The following is a 16346-nucleotide window of genomic DNA, read 5'->3' on the forward strand; positions in this document are numbered from 1 at the left end:
AGGAGTGAAATGCTCCCGGTTCGGACTGGATCAGCCGATCCGGTAGCGATGGTGGTAGGTGGTTCCGAGAACCGGTAGCAAAAATCCCTGGCCCCCCCATGCCCCCCCCAATTGCCCGGTCACCCGCTAGCCGCTTCTTTTAAAAAATGCTCTTAAAAAGTAACAAGAAGGCTCTGACGATCCCAGCTGAGCCGTGCAATTGTCAGAGCCTTTTTTTTACTTTTCAAAGCATTTTTTTTACAACCTCGCATGTGTGCCTGCAGGGCACATGCGCAGCCAGCGAACCAGTAGTAAACCGGTTCAGATTTGACCCCTGATTTGGGGGGTTTCCTCCCCAGTCCTGCCCTGTAGTCTCTGAGCGGGGAAAAAAGGCAGACACATCTCCCCCAAAGATATGAATGAATCTGAGAGATTTTATTTCATTCTTCAGCCCAGGGTCTTCCCAGCACGTTCTTCCAATTCATACAGACACCTAACACCGACAGCTCAGCCTGGCCGTGATATCCCACTCCCCCAAGAAAACCTTCTTTGAGGGCTGCTGGTGGCCCTTCTGGGCTGCGGGGGACGGATCCCCACCCGTTGGGGAGACAAGCGGGGTCTGCCCAGTCTACAACCTAGCCAATATATTAAATGCTTAGAAAGAGGGGGGGAAAGAAAGATGGAGGAAGCCCTCCAACAGAGCCTAATCCCTCTATCGGGGGTCCGTAATCCAATTAAATGTCCTTCCTTAATCCCTTTGCTTTGAAAAATGTGTTTCACCACCAGCCTCCCTTTTACGACCTGGGCACACAGAGGAGCCCATGTTTGGGAGGGGGCTGTTCTGAGGAGGGGGGAAGGGGACCGATTGTCCTGCACGCTACTCTTTCGAAAGGCACTTTTCCAAAGAGCCTTTCCTCGGAGGTGGGTGCAAATGCCACCATCCGTCCTGTCATCTGAGAACGTGTGAAAAGCTTCACAACAAAGTGTGAAAAGCCAGCAGGGCAAGGGAGGAAAGGCAGGCTGGATGGCCGGAGGGCTCTCCCCTTGGCAGGAGGCCTCCTTGCTCAGCAAGCCGCCACTGATGATGGCTTCAGCCCAATTTAGGGGGGGGGAGAAAGCAGATTATTTAGGATGCAATAGGCAAAGCGCCAGCTTAGCTTCAGTTTAGATTGTGCCTCGCTGGGGATGACGAGGCTTCTGGGGGTCTCAATTGACCTGGAGGGGGGTGTCTGTCACCCTTTGCCAGCCCGTTCTAAATCTCAGGTGGCTTTTTACATCAGGGTTTGTCTGAATCCTCCAGATCCTCCCCTCCTCCATTGCCAGGAGAAGTTTTATTTATTACAGTGAAGATCTGCAGCTCAGGGCCATCCATAAGAAGGTGTGAGTGGTGGCCTCTCTGACACCACCAGAGGCGTCTGGAGAGAGTCACTCGGATCGTCTTGTGAGCCCCGGTGATGGGAAAACAGGTTTACGTCACCCGGGATGAGACTGAGTGGCTTCCCCGCCTTGCCTCCCTCCCTTCTGGGTCCGCCTGGCAGCTGTCCAGCCCCAAACGGGAACAACTCCAGCGAAGGGAGGTCGCAGGGCCGGACTTCCACCAATGGGTCAGGGTCTCTCCCGCTCAACAAGCCTTTATACACAGAAGGTGGGGAAAGGGCTGCTTCCCAGTCCTGCCCACGGTGGGCCCAGAAACCGGCTGCCTTTCCCGAGGGGGAAGAAACATTTTCCGTGGCAGGCAGAGTTCAGGAAACGGGTCTTGCATGGGTTGAGTTTCTTGCTTGGATGGATGGATGGATGGATGGATGGATGGATGGATGAGGGGATGGAGAAGTGAGGGGGACTCCCCCTTTCTCCCCCTCCCCCTTAGCTGAGAATAGCCAGGTAGACCGGAGGGGCCTTGACCAGCGTCTGCAAGCAGCTGTGGATGGCCTTCATGCTCTGCCGTTGATGGGGCTCCCGTTGCCAGCAGCTCTGCATGATGTCGTAGACCTCCGAGGGGCAGGTCCGCGGCCTCTCCAGCTCCCGGCCCTGCGTGATGCACTCGATGGCCTGCAAAGTGGGAGAGGGGCAAGCACGGCTGGCTTGGGGGCTACCAAGAAGCCCCATGGGGCCAGAGCCACCCTGCCTGCACGCTGCCCACTCGGTTCCAGAAGCCAGCCCTGATTCCTCTTCCGGGGTCTCTTATCCAGGGGAAACTTGCAGGAAAGTCTGGGATTGACTAACCTGGGGAAGAGGGACCCCCCTCCCCATTTGCTGTGGACTCACCCAGCCCTTCCCCTTTCACTCCTGGGGTGTCGCCCTCCCCAAAAGCTGCCCATAAGCTGAGCCTCCTGCAGTCTGGGCAGGTTCCTTCACTTCTCCCATCCCCAAGACCAGGGGTCCTTCAACCCTCAAAGAGCCATTGGGACCCATTTCCCACAGAAAAGAAAACACCGGGAGCCACAAAACCCTTCCCGTGCCTGACTATTTCTTCAGTGGCCACAAAACTAGCCTATGTAGTTGAATTAAATTTTTCTTTTCTTGGATTTATCCATGGTTGGCCTACCGGGGGTCGAAAAGCTCAATAAATTGCGTGCTGGCGGGTGTCGCACATTGGCGGTTGTGAGTGATATTTTGAGTGGCAGGGAGCCACAGCAGAGGGGTGAAAGAGCCACATGTGGCTCCAGAGCAGCAGGTTGCTGACCCCTGCTGACCATCCTCCATGCAAAGCCATCCACAAGCATAGGGAGCAAAAGAGGGGCCAGTATGTCCCCTCATCTCTTACCCGCAGCCCCCCCCCCCTTACCTCCGTGTTGGAGAGCTGGTACCAGGGCTGCTTCCCGTAGGTGAAGATCTCCCAGAGGACCACGCCAAAACTCCAGATGTCGCTCTCGGTGGTGAACTTGCGGTAGAGGATGCTCTCGGGGGGCATCCAGCGGATGGGGAGCATGGTACGGCCCCCCACCTGGAGAGAGGGTGGCATGGGGTGAGCGGCTGGGGGGCCCAAACGAGTCAGAGCCCGGGGGGAATTGCAACAAGGTGTCACATGTGCCACGGCAGGGGTTTGAGCGGGCATGTTTCTTGACAGAATGGAGGGCACTGAGGAGATGCCAGTCAGGAGGGGCACTCAGCACCCTCTGTGGGGCATTGGCAGCCTTGGGGATGGGCATGACCTCTGCCCCAGGATGGCCTCGCCTTCCGGTCCAGGAGCCTTTTAGTAGGTCCACTTAACCAAAATGCTTCCTAATGAGGCCCCAAGAAGCCTCCTCCTCCTCCTCCTCCTCCTCCTCCTCCTCCTCCTCCTCCTCCTCGCTGGGAACCCTGCTGTCTCTTTCCCAGCCTCCATCTGCTTTCTTGCTCCGCACGTTTCCCCCCCCTTTAATTTAACTGTTAAATAGCAGCTCCCTGCCCCCGCCATCTTTCCACTGGCTAAGTGCTTATAGGTTTTTCCACCCCAGGCCCCATTAAATATGAATAGAGGCTGGGGGAGAAACTAAGAGGGAAAAAGCCAGGGAGGGAGAAGGGGAGCCGAAGCTGCCACTTGCAGAGAACCTCCAAATGCCCGGTGGGTCTTCCCTGGCAAAGTCCCTCCGAGCATGTTATGAACCCCGGAGGCACCGGCACTGCTGGCGAGGATCCCTCTTGCCTCTTGGGGGGAGGCTTGGAGGAGAAGCCGAGGGGAGAAGTTCCCACGGGATGGGCAAAGAGGAGCACCAGGGGCCAGCCAGGGGAGACGGGCATCCGAGCGGGACTGGCACTGTCGACAGGACTCCAAATCGGCCGCAGAGAGTGGGAGCCTGGCCAAGGTCAGGGAGGGGGGGCAGCCCTAACCCCCCCCCCAGGAGGCTGCAGGTCCCCCCCCGCCCTTACCCGATAATAATCAGTGCTGTAAACGTCCCGCGACATGCCAAAGTCCCCGATTTTCACCACCAAGCCATGTCCCACCAGGCAGTTGCGGGTGGCCAGGTCCCGGTGGACGAAGTGCTGGGAGGCCAGGTAGACCATCCCAGAGGCAATCTGCGTGGCGATCTGCAGCATTTCGCTCAGGGTCAGCTGGCCGAAGGACTGGCCGTTCCCGTTGTCCAGCATCTTGGCATCAGGCCCGTGTGACCTGCGAGGCGGGAGAGTGAGGGGAGTGAGACCTTCCTCTGCTTTCATCCCCCCCCCACCAGCTCTCAAATTGCTCCTTCCTAGCATTGTGTGGCTGGGATTGGCACCCACAAGGCTGGAAGTCCAGTCTTCTCTTCTGCTTTTGCAAACTTATGGCCGGAAAGGGATGACCTCGGGAAGGATTTGGGAATGGCAGGATTGCAGCTGAGGGTGAGGAGGGTCTTTCTTCCCCCATGCGCCCACAAGAGATGGTCAGTCATGCAGACACAGAAACCCCCAACTATTGCAGGTTTCATCACAACAAGCCCTGGAGGGCAGAAAGCCCAGACGAGGGGCACTTCTGGTCTCCTGCAGCTGAAGGCGGCTGGGCATCCTTTCGTCCTGCCCCAGGGTCTGCCCCAGGGACACCCCCCACCCCCCAGGAGGGTGAGCCCAGGGCCATTTCCCCAAGCAGGTCTCCATTTTTCCTCCTTGACACAAAACCCAGCCGACAGAACTGGCCGAGGCCCTGGGCACCACCCTCCATTAATGCCAAGTCTTATCACCGTGAGCTGCGCCTCTCCCAGCCCATCCGAGGGAGGCTGGCAGCTCTCGCCTACGGGCAATACCTGGGGGCCGATCGAAAGAGCCTCCGATTATTCCAGCTGATGGCCAATCCCCTTCAATTTGAGCCTTTCAGACAACTAATCTAATCAATATTGCAAAGGGAAGATTGCATTAGCCAGGGAGGGGGAGAAAGGCCGGGGAGGCTGCTCCAGTAATGGAGAAGGGGAGGGGGGAAGAGGCGCAGGGCGGGGAAGGGGGAGCTGCGAGAAAGGAGGAACAAGGTGGGACAGTTGTGGGCCACACCGATCTAACCGCTGGAAAAAGAAGAGAGACAGGCAGACGGACAGACAGAGAGAGAAGGAGAGAGAGAGAGAGAGAAAAAAAAGAGAGATGCTCTGAGCATCACAGCCCCTCACTGGCTGCCGGGCATCCCACTCACCGGAGGAAGCGGTTGAGGTCCCCATGCTTCATATACTCGAAGAGCATGATGAGGGGCTCCCCGTCGGTGCAGACCCCATAGAACTTGACGATGTGCTCGTGCTGCAGGACGGTCAGCAGCTCGGCCTCCCGCTGGAAGTCCAGCCGGGTGCTATCCGTGGCTTCTTTCAGGGTCTCCGGAGAGAGGGAGGGAGGGAGGGGATGCTCAGCGAGGAGAGTCGGGGTCTCAAACTCAAATGACTTCGGGACCCACACGGGGGGCGGGGAGAAACCCGGTGGTCCTTCCAGGCAGCCCCTACCCCAAACCCAGAGGGGCGAGAAAGAGGGGGCAGGAGGGGAGGGGTCCTCACCTTGACGGCCACCAGCATCTTCTCCTGGGTGGGGCTGAGGTTGTGGCACTCGGCCAGGAAGACCTTCCCGAAAGCCCCCTCGCCCAGCTCCCACTTCAGCACAATCTCCCTGCGCTTGATGTGCCGGACGGCTGGGGTGGGGGAGAAGGAAGCCAAGCATCTTTGCGGGGGAGGGGTCAGAGGGAGTGCCAGGCGCCCCCATGAGTCACGCAATCCCGGGTGAGAGCAGTGTGGTTGCCCTCCTCCGGGTGAGAGAGCCCAGCAGGGCACCAGGAGGGGCCAGAGAAGCGGGGCTGCCCTGGCCCCTCCGGCAGTGCAGCCCAGACCCCCCTCTCAGCCCCGAAGACCTACGGGTATTGCAGAAGTACTGGGGGTTCTCCACGAAGCTGCTCTTGAGCCCCTCCAGCTTGGCCTCGACGGAAGAGCGGGGGCTGCTGCTCACGTCCATGAACTGCAGGGACATGGCCAGGTCATCCTCTTGAGCCAACACCACGGACCCTGCGGAGAAGGCCAGGGGATTGCCAAAGCTGCCCAGCGGCTGGGTGCCAGGCCTGATGCTTTAGATGGGCTTGCTGGTCAGATGGTCGGGCATCGAATGGTCACAGAGACTCACAAATGGGAGGGCAGCCTTGTTCCCAAAGAGCCTGGCCGGGTCAACTGAGAATGCAGTGGCTGGGAGCAGTGGGGAAATCCAACATTTTTTAATACCGGTTCTGTGGGCGTGGCTTGGTGGGCATGGTGTGGCTTGGTGGGCGTGGCTTGGTGGGTGTGGCAGGGGAAGGATATTGCAAAATCCCCGTTCCCACCCCACTCTGTGCTGGTTCTCTGAACTGCTCAAAATTTCCGCTACCAGTTCTCCAGAACCTGTCCGAACCTGCTGGATTTCACCCGTGGCTGGAAGGGTTTGATGTGGCCAGCATTGGTGGTTTACCTAGTGGTGGGAAGCCCAGCCTGCCTGGAAGGGTCTAAATTTCCCTGGGGAAGTGCGATCCCAGCAGAGTCCACAAACAGCCTTGAGGAGGAGGAGGAGGAGGAGGAGGAGGAGGAGGAGGAGGAGGAGGAGGAGAGAGTAAGCCTTTTCAAGGAGTTTCAAGCTCTGGAAGAGCCTTCATGGAAATTTTGCGGAGGTGGTTTGTCCACCCATGTCCTGGGATGTCCTTTGACTTTCCTATCTGACTGTTTGGGATTTCCTGGTGGTCTCCCACCCTCCCTCCCTGGCCAGTTTCAGGCCCAGGCCAGGCGGTTCAGGTGCTGAGACTCCCTTTTCCAGAGGGTCCTCCAAGGAAGCCCCCAGACCCGGCAGACAGGAGGAGGCAGTGCCGATCGTGGCCATCAGCGCCTGCCGGAGCGCATCTGTTGCTTGAGCGGCCTGTGGCGTGCGAGGAGGGGCTTGTTTGCCGCGCCAATCTGGTGCCCCCCTCCTGAAAGGCAGGCAGTGCCAAGGGAGCCGTCAGCAGAGCATTTAAGCCTCCAGTAATTACCGTGAGAGGGTCCGTGCCCCCCCAGCCCTTCCCCATGCTTCTTCATCAACGTCAGGCACGGCTGCTGGAGCCTGGCGGGGGGGAAGATAACGGCTCCAGAGCTGCTCTGTGGAAGAAGTGGGCGGTGGGCTTCCAGGAGGGTCTCACGTTTCTCCTGGCAGGACCAGAAGGGGCTTGGCCTTGCCGGCTTGAGCTGACCTGGGCAGGGGGTCTCCATGGTCTCCCCTCCACCCAATCCTGCAATCTTGCAAGAGCAGCCAAAGGCAGCTGAAGTCTACCTGTCAATGGGGAGGGGTGGAGCAAGGAGGCCCAGCAACTGGCATGCCTGGAAGGGCAGCTTCTTGTGCCCCCATTCGAGGCATGGCAGCCCCATAAGCAGAGCCAGCCTGGTCTCTGCCAGCTTAGCAGGAACAGCACTCACATAGCGAGAAGGTGGTGGGTGGGTGTGTTTGGGGGGGTCTGGACGACTCTAACAACAACAAGTGGCTGCTGCTTCCCTCCCCTGCCCCCCCCCAAGCCTTTGGCTGCCTTTCCAGCCCCCCTGGGGGTGATTCAGGCCGATCAAGCCCATTTACAGGCTGAATCAATTCCAGCAGTGAATTAGCAGCTGATGCCTGCCTGAAGGGGGAGGGGGATGAGGAGGAGGAGGAGGAGGAGGAGGCTAATGAAGTGGGGGGGAGGCTGGGGGGGGGGAAGCTCCTCCTCACCCTGATGCCTTCCCTTCACCAGCCCTCAGGACCATCTCTGCCGGTCAGGGCAAGGATGGCCACGGCTGCCCTTGGAAGCCACCAGAGGGACCACAAAGATGTCCGGCCGTGGAGAAGCCCATTTCCGGCCCAGTGAAGGGAAAGGGGGGCATAGGGAAGGCCGAAGCCCCCTCCCACTTACGCTTGATGCTGAACTTGGAGCTCTGTCCACACTTGTTGAGGAAGAGCAACATGATGGACAGGAAGACACAGGCACAAACCGCCAGGACCACAGCCACGGAGATCTGCGGAATGTGGGGGGAGAGAGAGAGTGGCACTCTCGGCTGCCCCTCCCCCCAAAAAGGCTCCCCCGCCCTCCTTCCCTCCTTCCCCAAGAGAGTGCTCCTTCTTGGCCCTTTACCCCAACCGGGTGCTCCTCTGGGGTCTCCACGGGGCCCCCCTCAGTGCCATTCGTGTCCTCTGCTCCTGGCCACAAAAGAGAGAACAGAACCAGGTCATTTCTGGGAAGGCAGCCCCCACCCCCCCCGTAGCCTCCCCCCCTCCCTGCTGCCCTCATAACTGTCATTCCCCCCCCCCATCTCTGCCTTTTTGATCTCTGTGGGGCGCCTTCATCCACAGAGAGAGAGAGAGGGTCTCTCCACTGGAAAGCACCCCGGTTTCCACATGGCCCCCCTCCCTCCCTCCCTCCCTCCCCTCCGCCCAGGGGCTAAAGAGAACCACACTTACTGCCGGGCATGAGGGAGCCTTAGCAGCAGCAAGGAAAGAGAAGGAGAAGACGGGGGAAGTTGGTGAACCTTCAAAGCTCAGGAGCCCCCCCACAAATGAATGGCCCCCGAATTACACGCTCTCTCTTCCTCCTCTCTTTTTCTTGCACACAAACACACACCCGTGCACACACAGGCACAAAAGCAACGCCTGCCTCTACAGGCACCTTCGGAGGGCTCTCTACCCCCTGGGCACCGTGCGTTCAGAGAAAGAGACTGCAGGGCCCCCGCTTGGCTTCTCCCTCATTTGTGCAGCGCTCGCTCTCAATATTTCCGCCATCTTTGGCACTGCCCGGGTGCTTGGGGAGGGAACGGCATCTCGGTGGTTGCAGAGCGCCCCGTGTGCCCGACCCAGAAGCCCTGGCCTGGGCAACTTCGCCCTGCAGAGGCTGGTACCGTGATAGGGTTCCTCCGGGTCGAAGTTTCCATCCGGGCGGTCCATGAAGTGCTGGTAGGTGGTGCAGGAGGCCGAGCCCAGGGCGTTGGCCACCAGCAGGGTGTAGTTGCCGTTGAAGTAGTGCGAGGGCTTGTCGAGGATCAAGCAGCCGTGGACGATGGTTGTAGTCGGGACGTCTTCCGGGAAGAGCTTGGTGTAAATGATCTGCGTCTCCAGGAGGTCCTTGTGGTCCAGCTGCCACCGGATGCTGGGCGTGGGGTTGCCGTCCACGGAGAAGGGGATGCACCAGCGGTAGTACATGACGGCCAGGCCCATCGCACGGATCATTGCTGGGACTGCAGAAAGGAGGGAAAGGAGGGGGGGTCTGTGGGGCGCCCCAAACTGGGCAGCCAGTGGTGAAATCCAAATTTTTTTACTACCGGTTCTGTGGGCATGGCTTGGTGGGCATGGCAGGGAAAGGATACTGCAAAATCTCCATTCCCTCCCCATTCCTGGGGGAAGGATATTGCAAAATCCCCATTCCCTCCCCATTCTGGGGCCAGCCAGAGATGGTATTGTTGGTTCTCCAAACTACTCAAAATTTCCGCTACCAGTTCTCCAGAACCTGCTGGATTTCACCCCTGTGGGCGGCCCTTTCAAATCCTTCTCGTGCAAGTTTTGATGCAGCGTTTGGGCCAGACGCTCAGCCCTCTTGATCTCGGCCAGATCAAGACCCCAAGAGGGATGGGGGGGGATGAAGAAAATGACCCCGGCTGAACAAGCAGAGGCAGGGCTCAGAAGCAAGGCCATTCGGACACAGGCCCAGCTGGGTTCCTTGCAGGGCACCAAGATCTCCTCTGGGTTTGGATCAGCAACAAGCTGGGTGGTAGAGTCCTGAACACCAAGGCTGGCCTGTACCACTCAGGGAAGAGGCAGCCCACCATATTTCTTTGCTGGTTTGCTCAGAGGCCCTAAGTCTGCCAGGAGTGGGCACCTGGGCACCTTTTCCTTTCTTGCAAGGAACAGCTGCCAAACACACCCAGGGAGCTAATACTTTCTTCTAAGCCCCCTTTGCTGAATGCCAGCGAAAAGGGACATCTCACCAGCCGCCCCTGCCCCTGCCCCTGCCCCTGCCCCAGGCCCCTTTCCCCTTACAGGTCACGTTCAACCGGGCCACGGCTTCCCCCATGCCCGCCTCGTTCTCCGCTTGGCAGGTGATGTTTTGCAGGTTGTAGCTGGCAGAGATGTTGGTGATCTGTAGCACGATTTCCGACTCTGACTTCTGGGAGAGCAAGAAACAGGAGTCACCGACCAGCCGGCCCCTCTGCTTTAAAGGCTCCAGGGAGCATTTCACCCCCCCTCCCCACTTCTCAACCAGCAGGGGCATTCTTGAGGTCAGTCCCAGGGCGGCACCCCCCACAACTCGCCTTGGTTTTGATGGGGGGTTCACCCCCCACCTTGGGCAAATCCCAATCCGCCACTGGCTGCGGCTCTCCTGAGATGTGACACGTCAGGTTGACACTCTCGCCTTCTGCCATCGGGGTGGGATTGTAGTCTATCCTGACCTTGGGGAAATCTGCACAGGGATGGAGGGGGAGAGTGGGGGCTTCAGGTAGCTGCCAACCCCCACCCAAGCTGGGGAGGGACTCTCTTGCAGCAGTAAAAGAAGCCAGGAAAATTCTGGAAGGGCTGGAACTGCATCCATGCAGGAAGGAGCTCAGGTCCACTGAATTTCGGCTGGGGGTCCCCCACTGAGGGGGGAGCTCTGCCTTACCACAGCCGGAGAGGGTGAGGTTGAAGACGGGAACCAGGGTCCTGTCCTCCTGCAGGCACTGGAAGGATTGGTTGCCCGCCCAGTCAAGCTGCCTCTTCTGCTGCCAGGATTGCAGCCACAGCAGCCCACAAACACACCGCAGGGGGTTCCCCACTAGGATCCTGCCCAGGGAAAGCAAGGGGGGTGGGGGGGACACAGTCAGCCTGATAAAGCTGCAACCGCTCCCCCACCCCCAGCTTCCATCCAGAACAGAGAGCCCAGAGAACATCTAATTTTAAATTTTTGGTCAATGCCTCCGGCTCTCCAGAACGGCATTAAAAGAGAAGAGTGATATTTGCCAAGCCTGACTAGAAACCCAATTTATCCACGCTGATCTTTTAATACTCGCTTAAAGCGGAGTGGATCTCCAAATTGCATTACGGAGTCGAAGCCGGCCGACCAGGCCTCTTTTACTCTGAGTTAATCAGTCCAGGCCGAGGAGGGGAGAACCTGGAGTGTTCAACGCGGTGGACTCGGCCAAAGGGAAAAAACACCACCGTGAGGAAGTGGGACGTCCACCCTACCCACCCGCCCACCACCTGGGTCAGGCCTGTCCTCAGCAGCAAAGCAGGGATATTTTGCAGGAGAGGCTCAACAGGAGTTGTAAGGAATAAATCAGGTTTCATAGGAGCAGCCTGAATCTTCAAAGGACTCTGAAATCTCCTGGTCGGTTCAGGAAAACCCAACTGCAGCTTAGTCAAATTTAAAGATGGGAAGATAGCTTTGGGGGGGGGGGGAGAAGGAGCTCGGCCAGAAATCAAGGACAAGACCAAACTTTGTGAATTGGAAGGGTCTCCCTCCCTCCCTCCCTCCCCCCACTGTGTGTGTGTGTGTTGTATGTGTATGCAGAGACTCACAGCTCCTGAAGGCGGAGATGGTAGAAGACCCTCCAGGAGAGGAATTCCAGCTGGTTGAAGGCCAGATTCCTACAGAGAGACAGAAGGAAACGGCTTCCTTGCCCCCGTGTCCTCCCCCTTGGTCTCTTCTCAGCCTGCTTGCTTTCCCTACAGGCAGAGATTCAGCAGGTGCAGCCTTTTCCAGCTGGGACTGGCCCAGGAGCCTCAGCCAAGCACTTGATATCTCTTTATTGCATTGCTAAGTTTACAAGATCCAGATCTCTTCGGGTGAGCCATCCCACGGAGGCAGCCCCGCCCTGTGGTTTGGGCGCCTGCCTCTTGTACCCGAGCTGAGCTTCCTTATCTGGGGGCTTCTGTTCAATTGGCAGCACCATCCCTTCCACCCTGGCAGGGAGGTGATCCGGTGCCTGGACTGAGGAAGGACATCCCAGGAACGGGAGGGATGGCTTTTGCCCTTTGGAGCCCTTTGGAGCTGACCCATCCAGCTGCCTCTGGCCTTGGTGCTGCCCGTCGCCCCTGGGGCTGGCCCCACACCAGTCTATCCAGGCGTGGCTTTCCCGCCCAGCAAGAGGGCTGCCAGAGCTGTGCTGAGCAGGGATCCATCGATCATTGTGGGTTGCAGAGGGACATTAACCCTAACAATGATTAATCGCGTTCCAGGCAAGCTGTTAATGAACAAAGGGGAAGGGGCAAGGGGGGAGGAGAATCGACCTGTGGTGGGGGGCAGGGGGAGACCCCTGGGGCTTCTCGGATGGAGCTGAGCCCAGCTCCTCTTCCTGAGGAAGATCCGTCATCGTTTAAGCCAGGGTCGCTCAATGCCAGCAAGTTTAAGACAGGTGGACTCCAACTCCCAGAATTCCCCAGCCTGACTTTGAGCCTCGGCTGAGGGACATCCCTTTGCCCAGTGCCTCGATGACCCTCTCTGCAGAAAGCACACCCCCCCCGCACCCCCCAGCCAGAAGGGCCCCATTCCTAACACTCACACGTGGGTCAGATTTGGGCTGCCCTTGAAGGCATCTGGAGCAATGAACTTCAGGCTGGTCTTTGCAATAGTCCTGCAAGGAAGGCATGGGGCCTTCAGAGGGAGGAAGGGGCAAAGGACCACCTTCTTCACCCAGGAAGAGCCCCTCTGCCAACCCCCCCCCACTGTCTCCCCCACCTTGGGCTGTCCAAGCCTCCCCTCCCCCCCCCCGTCCTCCAGAACTCACAGATTCTTCAGCTCCCGGGGGTTTCTCAGGTCCTCCCCGGTCAGGTTGATCAGCCCAGCCTGGTTTTCCACAACTCTGAAAAAGAGCAGCCCCCCCCTTCAGAAGCAGCTATTTCTTTTTATTTTTTAGTATGGCACATCGTATTTCAATAAAAAGAAACACAGGGGCAAGAATACAAAGCACAGAATATAAAATGGGAAGATCGCAAACAGACATCTAAGTTGTAAATATGATTTTTGACTTCATTTACCACAGCTGGAAAATCAGCAAAACTCCTCGAGGGGCTCTGTTTTCGACCTTCCATTGCGATGTGTTGCCCCACTTCAGACCCAGACGTGAACCCACAAGGCATTTCTTAGGATTTCTGCTGTTCAAAATCCAGGGGCCCCGTGTGGGCCGGTACCCTTCAGTGGGGCTTATTATGCTCAGCCATAGGGCTGGCTCGCTGTGGCATCTCCCTCCCCACCTCGCCACAGCTTTTCCGGGAACTCCTCTCTTCCTGCCACCTGGCATAATTGATGGGTCCCTCTGATGTTGGGAAAAGGAGCTTTGGCAGAATGGACCATCCCTTCTCGCCACTTAAGCGGTTCAGAAGATAGAGAAGAGCTATTAGCAGGAGCCTGTAGGCGAGGGGGAGCTTCAGGACCGGGCAGGATGGTGCTCCTTCATCTACAAAATACACATCACACACACACCCATTCCTACAAAAAGCTCCTTCTGCCTCTAGAAAGGAACCAAGGTTAGCTTGAGTGGAAGGAAACTCCTGATCCAAAAGGCTTCTTCCGCACTTTTTACAAATAACCAAGTTAAACTGGGTTACCAAACTGAATCTCAGGCCAGACAAAGCAGCCCTCAAAACTGCCAAGGTCCTTTTAGGTGACTGACCCCGAATAACACATTGTTTTCCAAGAATTAATACAATTAATGTGTTGACAGCTTTGGCTCTCCCCCCCCCTCCGCCTTTAATTCGTTCTTCGCATCAAATGAACGGAAAAATGTAATGAATGCGGCTGACTGCCCTATTTTGAAATATTTACAGGCCGCCTAATGCATTTAGATCCTAGGATTCAAAATATTGATTTTCCTCCCGTCAGCAATGCCTCCCTTCAAACCTCTTTGCCTATCGCCCGTGAAAGTGAGGTTAGCTAGGATTTGGGTTTGTGCGGCTTACAAACTGTACATCCCGGCTGCTAAATGAGGATTTCCGCCTGTGTGGCAACAGCAGAAAGATTGTTTGCACTCTCCAGCTTGCAGGTTATGAACAGCAAAAGTGTCAAAAGTGACTTCCTCAGGGTCAGAGGGGCGAGGCTTGTGAAATAATAAAGAAACGTCCAGGTTATCCAAGAAAGGTGATGCCAGAGAGCAGAAGGAGGGAAGGGTGTGTCGCATTGGGGGAAGACCAGGAGGGACATGGGGTTAAAGCAGTGCCAAGTGATGAACTCCACTGCATTGCGGGCATAGGCGTGTGGGCTGCCACCCGTGGTAGGCACAGGATCGGGGCCTCTTGACTGCAAAAGCGATGCCAGCCTGCCCCAAACACCTCTCAAAGGCTGATGGGGAAAGAGAAACTGGCATTTTTGGGCTGCAGGGTATATAAAGAGGAGTCCTTAAAGTCAAACCTGTTCCCACCCTTCACTAAGGAAGGGGGGTGTAGGAATTCTGCCAGGTGGTAAGACTTCCCCCCCCTTTACTCAGTGGAGGTCTCATCAGCAGGACCCAAATATTCTGTTCTTTGGGGGGAAAGCTCCGCAGTGAGACCAGCATTTTGGTGGCTCGTTTCCCAGGGTACACCCTGTTTCCATTTTTATGCCTCATTAGCTTTGATGCTGGCCTGACTCCCCAGCTCTGTCTTTGGGGATCTCACCACCAGCCAGGCCTTCTTCCCCCCCATGCCCAGCAGTGGCCCAATGGGGTGAGCAGGGGCTGGGCTGCCAAGGAGAGCCAGCATGTGGCATCCTCTCTCGTGGCAGTGGCACAAAGGGCCCGCCTGGGTTGGGTCTTCTAGGAAGCTGCTAATGCAGCCTAGGGAAACGTCACGCCCCTCGGGGTGGGGGGAACCAGGCAGGCCGAGTGAGTCTCCCCTTCCTGGAGATGAGGTGGCCTCCCTTGCAGGGAAGATGGCTGGTGGCCAGGAGTCCAAGGCGGGGTGGAGGACGGGCTTCCTCACTCCATGCTCAAAGCCCTGATGGAAAAATCAAGAAGGGTCCTGGGAAGGGGTGGCATAATTCCATGGCCCATTGCCAGGTCTCCTCTCTCTGGCTAGGTTGGGGTGAGGAGACCCACTGGGTCAACAGCCCAATCCAGCCGCTTTGCTGTCCCCAGCTAAGGTCCACGCAAGGAGAAGTTGGCTGCAGCCCCTTCAAACCCCAAATCCTGGCCACTTGCTGAGCCCCAGAATCAAAGTGCTGCTTCTAAATTATGTGATGTGCTCCATGCTTGAATGCTCCAGAATATTAAAGACCAATTTTCACTTTTAGGAGCTCTTGGGACTCGGTTACTATTTGGCAGCAGAAGGCGTATCCATGTGGATATTTGCATCTCAGTCCCTTCTTTTTTTTCTTTCTCTTTCTCTGTTTTTCTCTCACCCTCCCTCCCTCTCCCTCTCTTTCTCTTTTTTCCTCCTTTCTTTTTTCCTCTCTCTCTCTCTCCTCTCTTTCTTTCTCTTTTCCCTTCTTTCATTCTCTCTTTCTCCCCACACCCTCTCCAGGTTTTATGGCAAAATAAAAGCCGTTCCGACCGTTGCAACCCTTCTCAAAGTTTGCTCAGCGCTGTTATCGCAGTTGGCACCAAGGGGAGCTCAGGAAAAACCCCGTTTGGAAAGCCACCTGCCTTTGTTTGGGGCTCCACCGCGCCGGTGTTTTCAGGGCGATGACCCCGAAGTAATCCCCACCAGGCGGGGGAGAAACAGCTGGGGGTGGGGGAGACGGAGGGTCCGCGCCTCTTTTGGAGGAGCGAGAGGGGCAGCAGAACCTGAGTGAGATCCGATTCTGGCGCTGAGGCTGCGCCGGCTGTCAAACTTCCCTTCCGCTGCGCTCCTCTTCTGGGGAGACCCGCCGCTCCCGCTCGCTCGCCGCAAGACGGGGGCCGGGACGTCTCCTGCACCCGAGCAAGGCTGCCCCACCCTCCCCGCCCTCCGCTCCACCTGCCGGTTCCCCCCGAACACTCACATTTCGGTGAAGTTCTCCAGGCTGCGCAGCTGCGCCAGGGAGTGGATGTCGCGCGGCTCCTGGCAGAGCAGCGCGCTCAGGTAGCAGCGGCACTCTTCCAGGCAGGGCGAGGGGGCGCCGGGCGACAGGCACAGCCAGCCCAGCCACAGCAGAAGTCCGGCCGAGGCGCGGAGCGGGCTTCTCCCCCCGGGCTGCATGTCGGACCTGTTCTCATGTGCGCCTCCCTCGGAGAGTGCCAGGTCGCGGGGGACTCTCAGGGCATCTGCCTCTGCCCGGCTCCCCTTCCCGACTGCGGAGCACGTGTGGACGCAGCAGCTGCTCCATTCCTGGAGGGGTTTTCAACCTTCGAGGGGCGGGGCTGCCTCCAGGCTCCTCCTTCCCAAACAGCCCCTCCCGCCCTGTCCCCGCGGCCCTCTCGGGGATGTGGACGCAGCAGGACAGCCGCCTCCGCCTCCGCCTCCGCCGGGCATCAGGGCTGCGGGCAGAAGGCGCGGCTGTCTTGGCCCAGGACCCTGGCTGAAAAGGGCAGGCGCGGCTGGAGGATCTGGGGCTGGACGAGGCAGTCCAGGGC

The 16346-nt window shown here is 57.9% G+C and overlaps 1 protein-coding gene across 2 annotated transcripts; it reads right to left on the bottom strand.

Moving 5' to 3' along the window:
- Positions 1-393: 393 nt before the first annotated feature.
- Positions 394-16108, bottom strand: NTRK1 (neurotrophic receptor tyrosine kinase 1). Of its 2 annotated transcripts, XM_034425031.3 has the most exons (17): positions 15776-16091; positions 12609-12683; positions 12384-12455; positions 11401-11469; positions 10505-10665; positions 10158-10306; positions 9886-10012; positions 8751-9086; positions 8317-8334; positions 7991-8055; positions 7772-7874; positions 5754-5900; positions 5403-5533; positions 5054-5226; positions 3829-4069; positions 2765-2923; positions 394-2028 (listed from the first exon to the last, which is right to left on the bottom strand). In XM_034425031.3, the coding sequence occupies exons 1-17, from the start codon at positions 15970-15972 to the stop codon at positions 1843-1845; spliced, it is 2409 nt and encodes an 802-aa protein (XP_034280922.2). In that variant the 5' UTR covers positions 15973-16091; the 3' UTR covers positions 394-1842. The 2 variants fall into 2 exon arrangements, with proteins under 2 accessions (XP_034280922.2, XP_034280923.2); XM_034425032.3 differs by lacking the exon at positions 8317-8334 and having other exon boundaries at positions 15776-16108.
- Between the last annotated feature and the right edge of the window lie 238 nt (positions 16109-16346).

The sequence above is a fragment of the Pantherophis guttatus genome, chromosome 18 (genome assembly GCF_059756535.1).
Source record: "Pantherophis guttatus breed Tessera chromosome 18, ASM5975653v1, whole genome shotgun sequence".
Lineage (NCBI taxonomy): Eukaryota > Metazoa > Chordata > Lepidosauria > Squamata > Colubridae > Pantherophis > Pantherophis guttatus.

Coding starts and splice junctions, on each gene's coding strand:
- NTRK1 (XM_034425031.3), bottom strand. CDS start 15,972: ATGCAGCCCGGGGGGAGAAGCCCGCTCCGCGCCTCGGCCGGACTTCTG. Junction 12,456..12,608: donor CCCCGGGAGCTGAAGAATCT/GTGAGTTCTGGA, acceptor CCTTCCTTGCAG/GACTATTGCAAAGACCAGCC. Junction 11,470..12,383: donor AGCCCAAATCTGACCCACGT/GTGAGTGTTAGG, acceptor GTCTCTCTGTAG/GAATCTGGCCTTCAACCAGC.